Consider the following 20,902-nt stretch of genomic DNA (forward strand, 5'->3'; position numbering starts at 1 on the left):
CTTTAGACAACAGAAAAATGCGGCAAAAATCTCAAAAAACAGACAAAAACCAAGGAGGCGAACAGAAAACACAGTGAGATTCCAACAGTGGGGGAGTGGGCAGGGGAGGGCTGGGAAGGTGGGGACGGGAGGGCGGCCATTTTGGGATCCCACATCCTCAGGACATATTTACAACAGAAAGGACAAGGGGGGTTGGTGGTGGCGGTGGTCAGGGAGGGTAGGTGGGGGTCAGTTTTGGGGTGGGGTTCATCTGCATAGATCCACAGGACTCAGATCGTGAACAGCTAGAGATTGAAAGGGACGGAGCACAAAGTGTGGGCCTATTACATCCGCTGCTGTCTTCAAGGGAATGTAGTTCTCGTCGTCACAGTTTGTCAAGGAAAACAAACAAACGAAACAACACGTCACAGGAGAATATCAAGCAAAAAGGGATCAGAGAGTAAACTGGGGTCAGGGGCTAAAGTCGATGAAAATCCAGAGGCGAGTGTAGACTCCCACGTGACATCCCACTCTGATGTGTGTATGAAGAGCAAACCGATGTCGGCGTGTGATGCGAGGTGAGGTAAGGTCAAGCTGTTAATGGGGAAGGGGAGGGACTTATACCAAGTTTTCACAGCCAACAATTTGGAGGTGAAATTCGGATCATTTGAGGCAACCAGGATGGAGGACAGAAAGCTGCTTCGGTAAAGAGATTTGAATTTTTGGTATATCACTATTTGCTCATGGTATCAGATTTTTATTTTGGAGTAATCTCTTTTTCCCGCCCGATCTCACTGCATTCCTAGCTCAAAAGGGGGAGTTTAAAGTATTCTTAATCCCTGTGTGACCTGTCCTCGTGTCAATGTGCACTTAACCGGCAGCAGCCATGCAAAAAAAAAAGAAAGAAAGAAAGAAAAACAAAAAATTGGATGGATCAGCCCTTGAAAACTCCTCACACTCCTCGCACGCTGACACTAACACAGCCCTTTGCTAGTCTGTGAGAGATAGCGGTTGATCAGCTCGTCTAAGGGTATTTAAGAGTCGACGGACTGATTGATTGATTGATTGATTGGCTGGCTGGTCACTTGCACCTACTCTACGATACAGAAAAGCTGAGGCGACAGTAGTGTGAAGATGCCACAAAGTAGGACACTAACACCGGCTGTTTTTTATTTTTTCTTCTTTTTTTTTCTATATTGCTCCATTGCCAGTATCTGCCTCACTGGGCGTACGCAGCAGAGAGGCACTCAAAGATCCGGGGCCTCATTTATCAAAGCAAGCGTAGGGCAAGTTCTCGTTCTGTGCGTAGGAACTGTCTATAAAGAAGAGAAAGGAGAAAGAGGGCAACACATCTGTGGACATGAGTCTGTGTTCCTGCATTTCAGCTGGTCTTATTTTATGTTACACTGTGTTCTACGATGTTACCACTATTTTCACAATTCATTTGTTGTCTTGGAACTATTGCGTCAAGGCTTTTTCCTACTGACTTTTGACAACTGAAGAGACAATCGCTGATTGTTTTTCCCTGCAGATATTTAAGAACTTCATTATACAAAATAAAATCTGCTCACTACTGTGCATTTATAGATGTTTCTTGTGGAGTGAGCCATGCATGACCCTGACACCTTTCCCAACTGCAACATCTCTACCCACTGAGTTTATTTCATATGTTTCTGGGTTTGTCTCAGCAAAAATACAACAACACTACTTTTTGTGTGTTGTAATTACAGAGAGAGAGAGAGAGAAGGAGGGAGGGAGACAGTGGCACCCCCCAATGTGGGGTCAGGTAGGGCCATAACCTCCTTGATACAATTGCTGGCCCCAACTCGGCCAACATTACTGTCTTTAAGAGGTTATGGTGTTCTCATTTTTTAAGCTAGCTCAAAGGTACCGGTATCTTGTCAAACTAGACATCCGAAAGTGGGTTGGTACCAACCATGTTGGCATAGCTTGTCAGGAAGGAGGGCTAAATACTGCTCCAAATTTAGGCTAAGTTTTGGCGAGGGAACATCTGGCATGGCCATTTTTAAAGGGGTCTGTGGAACTTTTGCTTTAAGATATCTGAAGGAAAATGGGTTCTGTGGGTACCAATGAGTCTCCCCTGTACTTAAGAGGACTTCTCTGTAGAGGTAAAGGTTCCTTGCAATCAATGGTCCCTTCAATTTAAAGCTGTATATTTGTCTTCTTAAAGAAAAGGACAACCAGCCTATCTGAAGAACAATGAATCACCTGACATGTATAGATACATAAGCCATAAAAATATGATTGTTGTGGAACTCAAAATATTAACTGTGCTGGTATAAATCTATGCACATCAGATAATTAGTAATATTAACTGTAAAATCAGAAACCAGAGTATATCGAATTCCTAAAATTCAGTTATGGCTTTTGGTTTTGGTGCCACCCCAAGATTTCCGTGGCCCAATCTGGCTGCCCCTATGAAAAATTTCTGGGGATGCCACTGGAGGGAGACAATCTCGTTCAGCCCCTCCTGCTCTCTGTGAGTACTATTTTTTAATGCAACTCAATTCAAAATATAGTTATCATTTACATGCTTTTCACTTCCTGTTGTCAGATGTCACAGCAAGTGTGAAATTTGATCATGGCTCATAAACACTACTTTAACCAGCTGGGAAAGTTTTCCAGCCATTACTAAAGAATGTGGTTGAAGCCTAAATTATTCATTCAACACTTAGCCTCCTCCTGATCTGACAGTGTGGGTGATGGTGGCATAGGTGGAGGTCAACAGTCTGGTAGCTCCTATGCTCTGTATTGCCCTGTATTTGCTAAGTTAAGTCCACTTTTGAGTGATCCAATCACATCTTTCGGATTTGATTTCAACCCCTCTCATAACAAAACTGAAACTAAAGACGGTCTAAGTTCTGTTTTACTGTGATGTTAATGTTACTCTCCTCTGAAAGATTCCAAAATAAAAACAGAGAAGCACAAAAAGAAACTGCTAACTTGGATTCTGTGTGAAGAAACGAGCGTACGCGCAGTTGATAAATGAGGCCCCTGGTGTTTTGGCATCATGCAACTGTCCTCTAGCGTTCCTGGGTTGTCCCTGCAGTCTCATGTACGACTACTCAAAATACTTTCTGTGTCCGCAACACCGACACTACCGTCTGAGGTAAACTGAACATTTTAGAAACCAGAGAACACCACTTTCCCGTCCAGGAGCACTGTTTAGTGACGAGGCTCAGCGTTAACTCCTGTAATCATCAGCTGAACCGTCACTACCTTTCCCACTTGGTCACTCCTAACTTGCTCAATGGCCCAACAAGTTAGCAGAGAAAGCGAGCCAGTCTCAGAGCACTTAAGGTCCTAAAACGTGTAGGCATGTACCGTCGTAAGGGGTTGAGAAAAAGGTCTAGTGGGACAAAATACAAGCTGAACATTAGAATATAGAAGAATCACATACATTTTGTTTTCAGAGAAACAAGACCCACATGAATGATGGATGAGCTGGTCCTGACAGGCCCTCGAGCAACATCACATACAAGGTAGTAAGAAGATGCCTCTAAGGTGATGGAGAAGAGGAAGTGGAACACAGTTGATATGTCAAAACATTCTGGCACCTGAAAGAAATGCAGCAAAAATCTAAAGGTAATGATGAGTGAGAGCGCACACTTCATCAATGTCCATTTTTCCCCTGACGTGCCATCCATACACACTGAAAACGCCAGGAAGGGAGGGGAGGGAGGGAAGGGAGGAGAGGAGAGGAGGGACAATATGCTAGAAAACATTTGGATGGAATAGAAACAAATGAGCAGGTTTCAAGTGGCAAGAGGTCAGTTCTTTAGGGGGGTGGTTCTCAAACATCTCGGTTCGGTCGATGTCCAATCCCAGCACCCTTAGCTCCAGTTAAAACCCTCCCACTTCCTGTGGTTGATGGTTCATCAGCGGCAGATTGTAGAGGCATCTCCAGCATGTCTCGCCAGATGTGTCCCTGGCAGCCATGACATTGTAAAAGCCATAATCCTCTCGAGCAAGCACCAGATTCGACCCCCAAGGTTCACTCCTCATTAGAAGCACTCTCCTCTGGCGAGAAAATGGCAGCCACGCCCACCAACGTCGAATTATGGGAGGCTGAAATGATGATGACAGTGTGTAGGAGGACAAGGGCCAGCAGGCAGATCTTCAGTCGCCCGCTGCACAGTCTCGGGGTGGCAGCGGAGGTGACCGAGGCCCCCTCGGGCTGGCAGGAAGAAGCAGTCCTTTTAAGTGTCCCGCCTGAAGGGTTGTCCATTTTGGAGTCCCATCGGACGTCGCAGCACTCCGCCTCATTGTCTGATAGGTGATCTCCCAAGAGCCCTGAGAAAGAGATGGCAGTAGAAAAATTTATATGACTATTTATATGAATATTATATATGATTTGTTTAATTAAGGTTCAGTTAAAGGCCAATGTCAGCTGGATACAGTACAGGTATGATCTGCTACAGCCTGTCTTCAGGAGAAATGTTAGGAGTAAATGGAAGTAGGGCGCCTGAATAAAGCCTGAAAACTGCTCTAGTTCAGTTAAAAACAGCATCTGTTAATACCAACAATCTCTTTTGTATTAAACAGTTTAATTACAGTGCAGCTATGCTTTTCTCATGAACTTCCTTCTGGACATCTTTCAGCTCTGTAAACAGTTCGAGCACACGAGACATCAGGTTGCAGCTCCGATCACGATGCGGAGGAGCAGACACAGTGACCCTCAGCTGAACTCAAACTAAAGTCCACGACCACACCGAGGGTGACGCACCGCTGCATCAGTTGATGACTCTGGAAGTCTCAACTTGCTAGAGTGTTAAAGGAGCTGTCACTCCTCTCACCTGCACAGGGGAAACTAGACTGCTGAGGGCAAACTTCACTTAGTTCTTACCCACTGAAGCACAGGGGGTGGAGGGGTGATGAGAGCAGACGTAGGACTGGCTAATCTGATATGAAAAATGCTTACTTCTAAATTAAAAACATTAAAGGTTATCAAAAGGATGGACCAAATAGCATCTCTCCGGCTCTGCCTAAAAATCTGTACATCTTCTGGGAAAAACATGATATTTACCAAGAAAAAAATATCCCGTAGAGCCTACATCTTATTTTGTATCTAATTGTTCTCCAACTGTCTTCATCATTCTGAAACACAACAGATGTTGAGAGTGACTACAGCCCTGTCTACAGGTTTACAGATCATTTTACAAACTCATCCGCATGTTTTAGGTCACTGAAAGAGTGATATTTTAATACGCCTTCTAAAGTGCAGATTTTTTAAAACTCTGGTTACTGTGCATCTGTGCTGACGTGTAAAACAGAGCGTTTGCTAATCAATTACATCATCTCCTCAATTTGAGCATGCATTTTTGTGATGAGCATATGCTAGAAACAACAACAATGACAAAGTACCGGTTTGCCAACGTTTATTTAGCACTGTTTGGTCTCATGTATACTTTATTCCTGAATCTGGTATTGCTGCACCAATTCACGGTCAAAGGGAGGCATCTTTTGCACCCAATGTTTTTGCTCCACCTCAGTGTCTGCCAGAAAGTGAACCAGCAGATAGTGGGACAATTTTCAGAGTGTGATTCCTGTTGACGAAAAATGGAGGGAAAAGTTTTCCACATTTAGAGCATCACTTGTGTGTTTGAGTGAGCTCATCCTTAAATTGAAAGGGAATCAATGAGATCTCCAGTAGCTGTTAGCCTGTACACTTTACTTTACTGTACGTGGGTGGTTTTGTGCTCTAGTGTGGACAGAGATACTTTGTAAAATGAAGATTTTAAAACAGAGAGAGAAAATATCTGTTTTCAAAAATATGTAGACAAGGCCATCTACCTAAGAAGTGGCAGAAATTGTATGATGTTATTGAATTCAAGTTACATAACAGGTAGGGAATGAATTTGGTGTAAACAGCAGAGAGAACAGAACTTTTGCTCTATTGATTTGCTGCTCCAGTCAGAGAGACTGAGGGGAAATGACACACAGGTATCAGATTTGAGGCTTTTGAGAGAACATTTGGATCTGGAGCGCCAGAAGCCTGCCAAATTATTGATTTGTAATTTAATTTAGCTTTCAAATAAAGTTCTTTTTCCCCAAAAAAATGAAAATATGCCTGGAAATACACAGTGACATGAATCTAACATATTATTAACAAAAATAAAGTGGCCTATTCATTTTTTAAAAAGCATTTAATTTACAGTACAGAACACTTATGATACCCATGAAACCTTGTGCAGTCATGCGAGCTAGCTAATGTACATAACAGCAAGGTGAAATAGCACGCAGTTATGTACTATTGAAACATATTGGCCAATTATATGTATTATTATTTAAAGTGTACGGGCATTCTTGTGAGCAACAATAGATCATTTTGTATGAATCTGCCAATAATTATTATTTCAATAGTTTAGTATTGTATGCACCATAAAAGGGTATGTTCATACATGGCCGCCCTACATGTTGTTGTAGGCTCAGTTTCATGTGAAAATCAACAGGGGGTCCCTGCTCTGTCTCTCTTTCAGCTAAGGGGTCCTTCGCCTGGAGAACATTGAAGACCCCTGCTCTAATCTATTAGTGGCATAATAACTTCCACAGAAGCTAGCAACAGGTACATTAGAGGTGGAACATTTTTAGCAAACATTAAAGACTGAATATTCCAGCTACGCTATTGCAGAATACAGCACCATCCCCACTAATAATTTTTCTACAGTCTCTTAGCTCACAGAAAGTTGTTGACCTAACATAATTTCCAGCTCAGCCTGGGCAGAAGATGTCTCACTGGCCAGAATAAGAGCAAACACCAGTGTGTCTGTGTTGATGATGCTGTTATGATGCTCAGATTCCAGATAACTTGTTTGTTGGCCCGCAGCCAGCGTCTGATCCTCTGAGGCAGAGTCCTTGGTGATTACTACTGTATAAACTGCAGTAAATATTGAGAGACAGGCCAAATTAAATTCATCAATGCATTGTTAAAATGTCCTTGTCTGAGCTCGGCTGTGCTCAAACACGCCACTAGATGTCATCAGAAAGCCTTCAGAAACACCCCTCACCTGTTTTCCTGGAGGAATACCATCCAATAAATATGGAGATACACACTGTGCATGAATTAATACTGTGCATCCTATTCACTGACATAAATTAAATGAGGTTTTCTCTGAGGCAGTGGAGAATGCAAGGCCACACACTCACCCACACATGCAAACATGTCCGCACTAATCTGCTGCTGTTGTAAACAGGAAGTAACACTGGACAGCGAGTGGGTATTAACCTGTGCAGATGAAGCTGGGGCTGCCGCCGTGGATCAGGTCGTCGTTATCGGGCAGGATGAACGGACAGCTCTGCTGGACCTCCAGGCAGTACTGGTGGCACGGTACCTTCCTCTGACAGGACTGCTGGGTGGTGGGGAAATACTGAGCACACAGCCAGGGCTTATAGGCTGTCTGAGGAGAAAGAAGGAGAGAGGATGACATTAATAGATGATGGATCATGATCCGCTTGAGGACTGGTGGAAGTTGTTTGGCGCTGCTGGGTCTCAGGCCTCCCTCTGTTAATGGTAGATTTGCACCACCTTGTGCTGGAAAGTAATTACCTGTATATTTAAACCACAGAGCATCAGATACAAACACTTTTCAAAAATAGACACCCAGCACTCCATGCATTAATGAAAGCTCAGGATATATTAGCCTAAGCAAGTCAATCAATCTTACTGCAGAACATTAGCTAATAGAAAGTAAATCATGCCAAATACAGTGTAATGATTTGCTTATTTATGGATTATCAGGGGTTGTTGCAGCAGGTAGTAGACGTATATTAAAGGCACTTTAACACCAGACTAACTAACAGTTAGTATTTTCTCAATTAATCAATGAATGTTCGGTCTACAAAAATGTCAGAATAAGAGCAGAAAATGCCCATCTCCATTTCCCAGAGGCCAAATGTCAAATGTCTTGTTTTGTGTGACCAACAGTTTAAAACCCAAATATGTTTAATTTAATGTCATATAAGACAAAGAAAAGCTCCAAGTCCTTGTAATTTTGCTTGAAAAATGACTTAAAATTGTTTCCTATATTGCCGTTGCCCAAAAAAGCCTTATAACGCCAAATAACGTCATGAAATCAAGTTTTTGTCTCCTCCTGAGTCATATTTGCCGTAGTTCACTGGGAGGCAGAATGTAATACAAAATGCACAGACGTATGTGCATAAGGAGACAGATGGTGACATGTAATAGCCAAAGCCTCAGGCTTGGAAAGCTTAGCAAAACAAAATGAACCAAGGGCAAACCACAGTCTGGATTCATTCTCATTTTTAGCTATCTCGTCATGTGCTTTTTACTGGGATTAACATCAGAGAAGGGAAATTACAGCAAAAAGCACAGAAAATCCATCGTGCAGAGAGTGTTATCGGATTTGTTTAGAACCAACTCATGCTGCAAAAAGCTCTACCAACCTGGTGGGATGAAAGGTCGTCGAAACTGTGTGCGACAAACAGCCTACACGTGAGCCTATACGCTACAAGGCCTGCTTTGCTTGTACATGTACAGCGTGAGCTTAAATAAAGTTTATACAAAGGGTTAAAAGCAAAGAAAAACCAACAAACTCTGGGTCCGACAAAAACACTTCATGTGCCAGCAGAATACATCAGAATACATGACCCCTTTTAGTTCACTGGGTGTCTTTACTAAACATAGCCTGATTAAATCTGGATTTTTTTTAGGTCAATACTGATAGCAACATTTGAGAGTTAAATAGTCACAGTCTACATTGTTTTTTTTTTTATCATACACATATGACATAAACAAACATGTTTAATAAGGATCCCCTCCATTTTTAATAATAATTTTAAAAATATTAGTAGGGCATTGTACAGTTGAGGATTCAACTTGTCAAAAGTAGTAAAAGTAACTGTTTAGAGTTTCTCTTAATACTAATTTTAAACAGAAAACTTCACTGGAAAGTAAATGAACATATAACCCACAATAAAAACAGTAATATATAGCCTTTAGCCTAATATATATGTTCATAAAAAATGAACTATAAATAAATAATAAATAAATAATAAATTATTAAAAATGCACCTGCATTAGTAGTGGCAAGCCTGTATAATAAAATTACATTGATCTACAATGGTCAAACAAGTCTACAGCCATGCTAGGAGCTCTGTGAGGCTGTACGTATTAACAGTGGTGCTAACATGCTCACAGAAACAAAATGCTAATATAGCATGTTAGCATGTAAACGTTGGCTAATTGGCAACCGCAAAGTACAGACAATGGCTGCTAATTAACATATCTGGCTAATTAGCTTTAAACATTTTAGCTAATCAGTACTAAACATTTTAGCTCATCAGCAATAAGCATTACAGCACATTAGCACTAAGAGTTTTAGCTTATTAGCACTAAGCGTTTTATCTTATTAGCACTCAGCGTTTCAGTTCAGCGCTAATTAGCCACATTTGATAGAGCTACATTGTTAGCATGGCTAAAAAGTTATCAATAATGTAACTAATTTATCTTTATGTACAAAAATTATCCATCATTTCCCACTATTATGCTACATACAATTTATGCCAACTGATCAAACTCAAATCACACCTTTGCATTGCTGTATTAAAGTTCATGGTTACCTATATGTCAGCATTGACACAGATAATGGCTATCTGTTAATGTCACATGTCCTGTCTCAGTAGCAAATAGCAGTAGCAGTATATAGATGTTGTCAAGGTTTCCAGCGAGTGAACACACACCATTCTGTGTAATCAACCAGTGGAAAGTCATGTGCAAAGCAAAGCAGTGCCGCACCATGTGCAACCCACACACGGTTACTGTATTGTCAACATCAGCAACTCCAACGGCTTACATCATCCTATCGGCCGACTGTGTCTCCTGTAATAGGATGGCAACACAGAATGTCACCCATTGTCTTGCAGAAATCAGTGAGCAAGCAAGGAAAGGGTCTGCCCATTATATAATAGGGGAAATGTGGCGCTGTTAAGTGGTGAAGGGTGTTAAGAGAGTCATTTGACTACCTGACACATTCAAGCAAAGGGGCTACAACAGCCGCTTCCAAGTCGTGAATCACAGACAAAACAAACCATTAGTGGCAATCAGGTAATTACCAGGTGGGAGAATAATAAAATGTTCAGCATTCAGACAGATTTACACATACAAAAGCATTGTTTTGCAAGAAATATGATCTTGTTTGAAAATGTGGCTATATTTCTTTATGAATTAAATATTCTCAGCTGTATCAAAAACAATCAAAGAGTTGAATACTCAAAAACTGCCTCATCTGGTTTGATCAAATGATCCACTGTCATCAGATAGGAATTCAAATGTTCAGTCTGATTGGTGCCCCATATACATGACATCACATTTTTCCTGCTAAACCCCACCCACTTTAAACCATGTGAGAAAAGAAAGGAGAAAAACACACCTCGCTCATGTGAAATGACCAAAACTGCTCAAACTTTGTCAAAAAATATTCTGTACTGTAAATGCGGGACCCCATTGTTCATAGCTTAGACGTTTGACAAAATATTTTAGGACCTTTAAATTATCATAGAGATACACTCTTTATCGCGGTGCTCACACGCTATGTCTCACAATCAAGTGAACTTTTACTTTGTTAGTTTTACATTCCCTGTTTAGCATTTAGCATGTGCAGTGACAGCCACCTACAGAAACATCATCACAAACACTAAACCCAAGGAGAGATGTCACAGCAGAGAACACGCTGCACATAGTTAATTACCCCCTGTGTTATTTAACCACAGAGGAACATCTATGGCTCGGAGGTGGGATAGTTAACTGTCATTGTAGTTTAAAGTGTCATGGATGTTTGGTTAAATTACACCCAGGACCTGCACAAAGCTTAAAATGTATATCTCATGCCTCACATCTCCCCTGCATTTTCAGATGCTGAAATCACATTGGGGGTCTGATTTGTGTCCTGTTTAGACCGACATACAAAGATAACAAACACTGCACAGGCAATTATAATAATTATAATAATCTGATTATGGTGATGGTGATGAGAATGATAATGATGAGAACACCGTGGACCTAGATGCTTTGCAACAGCAAATATATTCCAGACACGTATGACTTCATGTTGATACAGTATCAGTGTGGAATAAACTGAACCGTAGGGGTTAAATCCTCCTAACTGTTTTCCAGGAAATATACTCATCCTTCAAAAAAAGGTCAACACTCTGATTTTAGTACCTAGATGGGAGATCTGTCTCCATTTGGACCCAGGTTATGCTCCTGGTGAGGGTAAAAAATGTTTTCCTGCGGATATTCTGTCTTAATAAACATGTTCATTCAAACCATCCTTTGTATGTTACAGGGTAATTTGAATAAATCACATCGACAGTTTAATTCCCATGTTTCCCTGCTTCTGGCAGCAGTGAACTCATCGTAGTGGGGCTCTATGGCTGAACGCGTAGAGGAGGACCTGGCTCAAGGCCAAGATAAAATCACTCAGATCATTGATTACATTTGTGTTTTAAGAGTTCAGGGTATTCTGTGGAAGTCGGAGGCAATAAATCCTCGGCTGGGGATTTTCAGTGTGGCGACTTCCTGTCTGCACAAATGGGTGTTGTTTAATTTGCGATGATTTAGCATAAATTCTTGCCAGCCGTGAGATAATCTGTCTAGGGATGCTGCAGCTATCAAAAGAGAACCAAAACAATACGATCGCAGTCAGACAGGAAATCTGGGTCCTCCTGAAGATGTATGCTGGCAGTTGCCAAGGTAACGGCTTTTTCTGCTTTTCATTAGAGCTCAATGGGTACTGCCCCACTCTCTGTTGGTTTTCTGTTCGTGTGCACATGTTTAAGCGTGCAACCAGGTCTCTGTGTGTGTGTGTGTGTGTGTGTGTGTGTGTAAATGTGTGCGTGCGTGTGCTCAGCGTGAAAAGGGAAGCGTATGAGAGCAAATTGAGTTAGTCAGGAAGCAGGCCTGGAGTCTGATTTGATCAGTCTAATGTGTGATCAGTGTGAATGGGAACCTGGCACTCAAAAAGCCTCTGTCGCCATGCAGCTTAGTCTGCTTCAAACAATGTACTGAAGCCCAGAGACACAGACAGGAAAGACACCAAGCTGCCGACCATTTCTACCGAGGCTTAATGCCTGCAGCTGATTTCAGCCCCAGCCTGGCCATTTGTACACACAGCGCTTCACCCCCCTTTAGGTGTTACATCTGCCAACGCTTCAAATCATAGATTTCAAAGATGAAATCAATGTGATGCTGATGTTTTGAAATTTACATTAATGCAGAGATATAAAATACGCCAATAAGACACTTTCTGACAGTGCTTACATGCAAATCTTTTGAAGCCTAAAAATAACATTTAAAAATTAAGATTCAAACGCTGACGCTTTGGCAGATAAGTGTCAGCAGCACTGGCATCTGAATTTCACCACAGTGATTATTACTATTATATAAGAGGCAGACTGTAGAGCAAGTCATAGGCTGCTTCTTTTCTGTATGCATGCAGCCCTCTTACAGCCAGAACATACTGTTCAGAACTTCAGCTAAATGACTCTTGGTTTGCAGTACATTTCTTTTACATTTTGTTCATTAACTTCAAACCTTCGCCAGAAACATGACAAGAAACCTCAGACTTTCCTCCAGAGTCCACCCTGTATTAGAGAAAAGGCATCAGGTGGTCTTACTGTTGATACAATAAAGTCAGACTAAATTTGAATTCTCCTCACTTTGTGTGTAAGGAAATATATACTATAGTGATACAGCAGCTTTAGGATTCCAAAAATATTTTTATCTGTTGTTATCTGTTGAAGCAGAAAGTGAGAGTTAGCCTAGCTTGACTGAAAGCTGTGTATACTTCAATTTATAAAGTGGAAGTTAGTTAGCCTAGCTCGACTTAAAGCTGCTAATACTTCAATTTATAAAGTGGATGCTTGTTAGCCTAGCTTAAGTGGAAGCTATTATTGCTCCCATTAGGAAAATGTAAGCTAGTTAGCCATGTGGAGGCTAGTTAGCATTTCTTCCCATTGGACAGTACATTTTATTCATGTTATCTTAACACCTCCTGAGTCATCTGCAGCTCCCACACACACAGCACTGTGTTTGTTACATATTATAGAAACTATAATGCTATAGCCAGTGTTAGCTGTCTTCCTTTCATGGTTCCAGATGTGGTGATGACAAATTACCAGCTTGTCAAAACCCGTAGCAACTGGTTGTCCTGTAACTTCAGCACTTGCAATGTTCTCCACAATTTAATTCACAACATGGAGTGACGTACACAGTCACTAAGTAATGTTGGGAGTGTTTGAATCGCAGATGGGACAAAGCAGCAGCTTCTTCAGCTAAAGACGAACAACACAACGCCAGCTAACATTGGGCGAGAGGCAGGGTACACCCTGGACAGGTCGCCAGACTATCAGGAGTCATCCCTATGTTCCCTGGGTTCTATGTTTCCCGGGTTCTATGTTCCCCGCTTACCACCCAAAAAGGTTCTATGTTTCCCAGGTTCTATGTTCCCCCTCTCAACCAAAAAGGGTTTTATGTTTCCTGCTTGGCTGAGCGGGGAACATAGAACCTGGGAAACATAGAACCTTTTTTGTGTAAGCAGGGAACATAGAACCTTTTGTGAAGGGTTAAGTGGGGAACATAGAACCCGGGAAACATAGATACGCATAACACATAAAGACAGACAACCATTCACGCTCACATTCACACCTACGGGAAATTTAGAGGAATACCTGGAGAAAACCCAAGCTGACACACATGCAAACTGCACAGAAGGACTCCGCTCTTGCTGTGAGGTGACAATGATAACCACTGCACCACCATGCCGCCCAACACTATATTGCACTTTTCAAATTCATGTACCTCGGAGAACGCTATTATGGCTGCACTAGCACTGCTAAAAAAAGCACAATTTAGATTTCTTCTTTTTGGTAAGTACAAATTTCACCAAATAACTAGGCCTAGTGTACACAAGTCAAAACAAATGTCTAGGATAGGCTATATGCTGACTTTGTAGCAAACATGAATTTTAATTTCAGTTCAATTTAAATGCTTCTAGTTTGTGTTTCTGTCTGGCAAATAAAATAATTGGCAGGTTGGAAAAATGTGCATCTGATGCCTTCAGGGGGGTTTTCTGCCTGTGTGCTGTCATGCAGCATCAATCAATCTGAGAGCGAGAAAAGTTCTCAAATCGAATAGTGGAACAACCATGTCTCAACAAAGAGTGTGTGTGTGTCTGAGTGGAGGGGGGGTAGTGTAACCGACTGGACTACATGTAAAAGGATGAGGAGAATTACTGAGTTATTTCAGTGCTCAATGTATTATAAATTAGCAACCACAGAGAGAGAAATGTCACGTTTGTGATGTAATGAGATGACCCTTGTTTAATACTACAAAGCATTTCCCTCTGCTTGGCTTCAGGGGCATCCACAGCTCCACTCAGATGGATAACCCCCCCTGTGACTTTTGTGTTGTAAAAGCGGGTCAGTTTTGGTCATTCCACCAGCATCCAGCAGTTCACAGGCAGCGGCCGTCTCAGTCTGACAGCTCCTGTAAATCTGACATGCAAAGCAGCTCTTCCTCCATTCTGCTTTGCTGTGGCGCAGGGCTTCCCCTCACCATTCCCATTCACATGCCTGTCATCTGACATAGAGAGGACTGTGGGAGAGCTTGTCTGCAGACAAGAGGAACCACTGAGCAGCAGACAAATGGAAGTGTTTGCTCAATATTCATTCAGTAGCGAAATTACCACCACCATGAGGAAAATGTCAAACTAAAATTACTCCTAAGCAGCAGCTGCAACATAAAACCATAGAAGAAACACTTCACAAGAAGAAAAACTTTTGGTGTCCACTTTAAAATGTTTTCTTCTGTTACAAAATAACTTCAATTGACTGCTCTCGTTTGAAAAACTGCTTCTGAATTTTAGTTGTTTTTTTGTCACGAATTATAGCAAAGCAAAAATTGGAGAAATTATTTGAAATTGTCCTTCCATTGATGCTGATTACTGGGAGGACATTTGTATGGAGACAAATAAAACAACTGTTTCAGCACATGCATGACTTTGTCCAACTCGAGCTGCAATGATTAATCAATTATCGATTAAAAGGTTTGAGTAATGTTTTCAGAAAAACTTCAAAGATTCCAGCTTCTTAAATGTGAATATTTACCCTTTTTTTTTACTGCTCTATGACAGTAAACTGAATGTCTTTGTGTTGTGGACAATACACGACATTTGAGCACATCATGTTGGGCTTTGGGAAACACTGATAGACATTTTTCACTATTTTCTGACATTTTGTAGAAGAGGGCTGTTGCTCTACCCAACCTGCTCCTGGCTGAAATCCGGTGGCAGGAGAAGTGTAATGGATGAAATAGAACTCGGGCTGGCCTAGCAACAGGAGTTCGGAGACTGTTGTGCCCACATCTTTGCGGAGAACTGGCTCCATCATGGCACCCAGATCAGGTTGCACTTGCTGGGCAAACCAACAGACTGCAGGGGCCCCGATGGGATGAGGGGGGGGCTGACTCTGTGTTTACTTTTGTGATGCTTGGTGCTCAAACGAAGTCAAAGTTGATGGACTGAATGTTGATGTTGAATTTTTAATGTTAAGATGCCGGCCATATTATCTGCCCAGAGAATTCACAAGTGTTTTTGTTGCTGCTGTTTACATTCCTCCTGAAATATGCACTACAGAGGGGTATTCCAGGTAGGAGGTTCAACAAACTCTGAGTCTATCCCTGAACTCTGAGTTGACTTACTCTGAGATGGAAAACTCTGAGTTACCGGTTCCAGAACAGCTGATCTGAGTTAGTTCAGTCAACTCTGAGTATGTTCACTCTGAGTTAAACCGACAATAAAAAGCCATCATCAATGGAGCTCCGACTCCACGGTTCACCATGGCAACAGGTAAATAAAAGACAGCGCCTCCATTTTAATCCAGTGGATGTAGAGATATTAATGCATGTGTAGCAGATGGTGCACGTTTATCTTTAAAAGAAGAGCCTGAGTCAGATCGAGGAAAGTGTAAATAAGTTAACCATAAAGTTAATAAAAAAGTTTTATTCAGTGTTGTCCATTTATTCATCATTTATCAGACTTACATTTCCTTAATGAAGATAAAGTGGTGGAATCTGACTGTGTATCAGGCTGTAGATACATTAGGCTACATTATATTAATTATATACAATAATATATTTGTTCAGATTTAATCTAATGGGGAAAAACACAGGAGGCAGCAACTGAAAAATAGGAAGATTTAAAACATACGCTAGGCTATAGATCAAAGACATAAAGACATGACTATAAACTCACAGTCTGACCCAGTAATAATATGTTTGGTGATTTGCACTTGAAAAGATGTTGAGGTTAAAATACAGTAGATTTTAAAATGTTGCACATCTATTTGTATCTTGACTCAACAGCATTCAGTGACTTTATTTCAGCTACAAATGTAGTAAATTTAAAGACACTGAAATGCTGCACCATTGCTCACTCAGAAATATTAACATATAATCCCCAATATTAGGCTGTAGGAATTATGTTCCATCAGTGCGACCAATGACTTCAGTGATAGAGATCATTAGTCACTGATACTACGTGTCTAAAGCTTCATACCGATTTTTTAAATTTAAATAATTAGACCTACACATTATGTGCAATAAACATTTCGGAGCTGCTCTAACAGTCTGCCAGTCTGATCCTTGTGCACAGTCTTATAAAAAATGATAAATATAAAAAGGACAGAGGTTTGATTCTGAACTGAGGATGAATTCTCGCTGTGAAATATTTTAATGTAAAGACAAAAGCTGAGGTCCAAATAAATTATTGATGTTCATAAATTCAGTAACTTAAGACAATCCTGAGTAACAAACTAATACCCAGCAGGATTTAGACTGTGACAGACGTGAAATCTCCGCTAATTAATGCGCTTCGATACAAGCTTTGACACGGACTGAATGAATGAGGAAATGAAACAGCGTGTAAGAGGGAGGAGACAGAGGAAAAACTCAGGGTTTATTGAAGAAAACCTGTCAGCGAGCAGGTTAGGTTCACAGACTCAGTTGCCATGGTGATTGACTCAGAGTTTGATTTACCTCTCTTTCTGGAACTGAAAACCCAGAGTTTCCCTCATTTCAGGGTTAACATACTCAGAGTTTTCACTAAACCCGCTTTCTGGAATACCCCTCAGGACTGCACTGCTGTTTTTGTTTTGTGCTTTTCTTGGGTAGCATGAAGGGACTACAACCACATTTTGCTGTGTTGTACAATGTCAATAAATGAACCTTGAACCTGAATATTTAAAGGAGCTCTATACAATATTCAGAGCGCATCTATGATTCAGAGTCTAGGCTGCGATTGTCTGCACACAGCTGTCAATGTGGTGGTTGGGTTGACAGCTAGCAGGCAGCGGTGCTAACAGTGCAAAAAGTGCTAACAACAGCAGCAGTACTGACAAAGCTAAAGGCCCAGACACAAACCAACATCAAAGAACTAGCGGCAACAAGATCCCTTGCTGCCTCTAGATGCTGTGTCTTGGCCATATGTTTTGCACCTGCGTGAGCAGACATACCCCTCCATTCCAGCAGACGTAACCATTATTAAAAAATGGAAACCTGGAGACTGTCTGGAGGCTACTTTGCCACTTAGCACATTAACAACATAATCCAATATTGACAGAACAGACCTCACTCTTTCATGACTTTAGCTTTTTGTTTACATTCCTCACTTCCGTTTCTCTTCTTGTGTCCTGAGCTGAACTGCCAATCAGAGCAATTGCATTTGCCAACAGGCTCTGCTGTGCCGATACCGATTCAACAAACTGAATCGGTGGAAAAAAGGCCAACTAACGCTGACGAGGGCCAACGCTGCAGGACACACCACACCAACAAGGGCAGCAGACACTCTCCAACAGCCCAACTTCGACCAATGGCCAACTGTTGGCTTGGTGTGTCAGGGCCTTAACAGGGCTACCTTGAGCAGCACTTGGGGACAAATGCTGGGCTTTCCACCTCTAGACAATGTCATCCTGCCACTGTGGGTCAGGGATAACACCATGATCAGCAATAACTTCCTTATGAGTGCAGTGCAGAGCGGCAGAGATTACCTAGCCAGTGGAAAAGACAGCAAATCGAATGCACTAACATGCAATGGGCAAACCAAGACAAAGAACAGAGAAGCTTGTGTTCCATCACACACAGAGAAAGCCTGCTCAGAGCGCCATTACTTCACTATATCTTTACATAGCAAACAGTCGTTTGCTGCTATATGAATGCTCTGAATGTCATATAGAGCCCCTTTCATTACCCTAAATATATATAATTAGTATGCAGGATGCACCTGCATCATCTAAGTGTTGAAAGGAATGTGAAGAAATTCAATTATACTGGAGTGGTGTTAAAAGGGAAATGCAAAGTTGGATAAAAAATCTCTAATAGTCCAGAATTATACATTTATTAGGTGTAATGGCTCCTGGATTTGACAAAATAGACAGATATTAACTGAGTATACTGAGAAAATGCTTGAAAAGTAATTACAAGAAAAGGGAAGACCAAGTACTATACAGATAAATGGACAGAATTACCAATGCTGACTGCTTTTAAACAACATACGCTAAAAAGCTGCTCCATGCAAAAATGAAGGAAGCAGTGGAGGTAAAATACGACACAAGCGGATATCTATACACCGATGAACCAAAACATTAAAACCACTGACAGGTGAAGTGAATAACTTTAATTATTTTGTTCCAATGCATTGTTCTGCTGGGAAACCTTTGGTTCAGGCATTCACGTGGATACCACCTGACATGTTCCACCCACTCTAACACCGCTGCAGACCAAGTACCCCCCCTCATGGCAACAGTACTCCCCAATGGCAGTGGCCCGCCAGCAGAAAAAAAGCAGCAATAAAACCACAAATTCAACTAGGAGCAGGATATCTCTGAACTCTACATCCCAAATCCAGTGCCAAGTCAGCTGTAGTCATGTTGGTTTAAGCTGTCAGTATGTAAAAACTTTAACTCAACATGCCGCTAAGTATCAACACTCTCTTTCTTCCCAGCAGGATGGTGTCACACACACACCGGCTATAAAGTGGAATGACAGAGACGGCTATAAAAAGCATATGAGTCAGCTGCAGAGTGAGATCCCAGTTAGAAGCTGAATGACACAGATCATTGCCGCTCACACAAATCACGGCCGCTGTAGAGCAGGAAGCGGCTCTCACACTACCTGGGCTATTTTCTTCACTTGATGAGAGGCATTTGTCTTTTGCACCGTAATGTCCTGAGTGTGCAAAATATTACAACTGACACCGAAAACCCTCACATTAGAACATCTCTGAGGGGGAGTTCAAGACGGTGGTCACCTGGTCTACTTTATGAGACTTTCATGAGAAGGAGCATGTTCACAGACAAAACAAAATATTGACAGGACATTGATGCACTCACAACTCAAACCTCACTGGCCGCTTCGGGTCACTGACGCAACCGTCGAATAATCCAGCAGGACAGGGATGCATACGGGTGTCTGTCTTCCTGCATTGATGTCTCTATTTATTACATCCCATTCCCCGGTGATGTAACGTATCCAGGCGCTGTATGTGTGCTCCTGGAAAATGACACTCTGAGGCAGAGCGTTTTCATCAAATTAGATGGTTTGCAATCTCAGTGCAACCCTTGTTTGCACATTTACTGTGTCATCTTTGAACAAACGAGTGCTCTGCTGAGGAAACAGGGTCAAAGAGGGGATGTGGTGGAGGACTACTGAGCCTAAACATGCCATCTTGTGTCACATTCTTTCCTGGAGAACATTCTGGCAAGCAATAGCCGGAGGGTTTGAAACTGGAGGGGGAACTCAGTCCGAGCTATAGCTGTTGCTAAGATGAATGACACCTCTGACACAGGCAGGCTGACTGACACTCGACAAAGGGGAAAGGGATCACGAAACAGCCCTATAGATCAGGTGACATTTGAGGATTTCTTAGTGAGATGCAGGCACAATGAGAGCCTGGAGAGTATCGACATAAATATGTGGCAAATCTATTTTCGGAATCCGCCATTTACATGTTTGCCTTCATACACACGAGGGATTCACACAGGAAATTATATAACATGTAATCCAGCGTGATTTCTAGATGTAAAGCCCTTTGAGACAAACTTGTGAGTTTGGGCTTTATAAATAAACCTGACTCGGCCTAACCTATGCAAGTGAGCATGTTTGTGTGATGCATATGTTTAGCTTGAAGGCACCTACAAAGCTCCAGCCTCTGCCACAGTTGCACAATACTCTAAATTTGTATTTTAAAGAGGATCTATTATTCTCATTTACAGGTTCACACTCACATGTAATGATTCTACTAGGACACGCTCATAGCTGTAATGATCATAGAAAATTTCATTTTCCTCATACTGTCTGTGCTTGATCACCTGTATTCCCCCTCTGTCTGAAACACTCTGTTTTAGCGCCTGTTTCTTTAAGTCCTCTCCCAAAAAAGCCCAGTCTGCTCTGATTGGTCAGTGTTTCCAGGTTTTTCATATCTCAGTGTCTATGCTGTCACTGCAGCTGAGGAATGACTGTAACGGAGAATAGCAGCACTTTCTACCATGAAAAATCACCTACAAAAGTTTCTAAACGCAATATGGACGTGCTCCAGTAGGATTAAGATCTGAAACCAACCCTTTGCTAAGTCCTGCCCTTCAAACGCAGACTGGCCATCCATAGAGTATCGGATAACTCCGACAAGGGTCCAACAATTATACAGCTGTACTCCATTGACTCTCATGCAATTGTGTCAGATTTTCAGGCTTGTTCGTGAATTTCAAGCTAAACATTGTGCCTAAAACCAAACTCAAACATTGAAGAATTAAGGGTTAGCTAGCTAGCATGCTACTAAAAGTATAGTCTGAATGAATACACTGCTGCTTTTGCTTTTTAATGATTATAACAGAG

At 41.6% G+C, this 20,902-nt stretch overlaps 1 protein-coding gene across 1 annotated transcript in view; it reads right to left on the reverse strand.

Moving 5' to 3' along the window:
* Nucleotides 1-657: 657 nt before the first annotated feature.
* LOC125885089 (NALCN channel auxiliary factor 1-like) overlaps nucleotides 658-20,902 on the reverse strand; it is a 40,995-nt gene continuing 20,750 nt past the window's right edge. The window contains exons 2-3 of the mRNA XM_049570523.1: nucleotides 7,226-7,397; nucleotides 658-4,293 (exon numbers count right to left, since the gene is read on the reverse strand). Coding sequence (XP_049426480.1) covers nucleotides 3,995-4,293; nucleotides 7,226-7,397 — 471 coding nt within the window. The 3' untranslated portion in view covers nucleotides 658-3,994. The remainder of the gene's footprint in view (nucleotides 4,294-7,225; nucleotides 7,398-20,902) is intronic.

This window comes from Epinephelus fuscoguttatus, linkage group LG24 (assembly GCF_011397635.1).
Source record: "Epinephelus fuscoguttatus linkage group LG24, E.fuscoguttatus.final_Chr_v1".
NCBI classification, from domain to species: Eukaryota; Metazoa; Chordata; class Actinopteri; order Perciformes; family Serranidae; genus Epinephelus; species Epinephelus fuscoguttatus.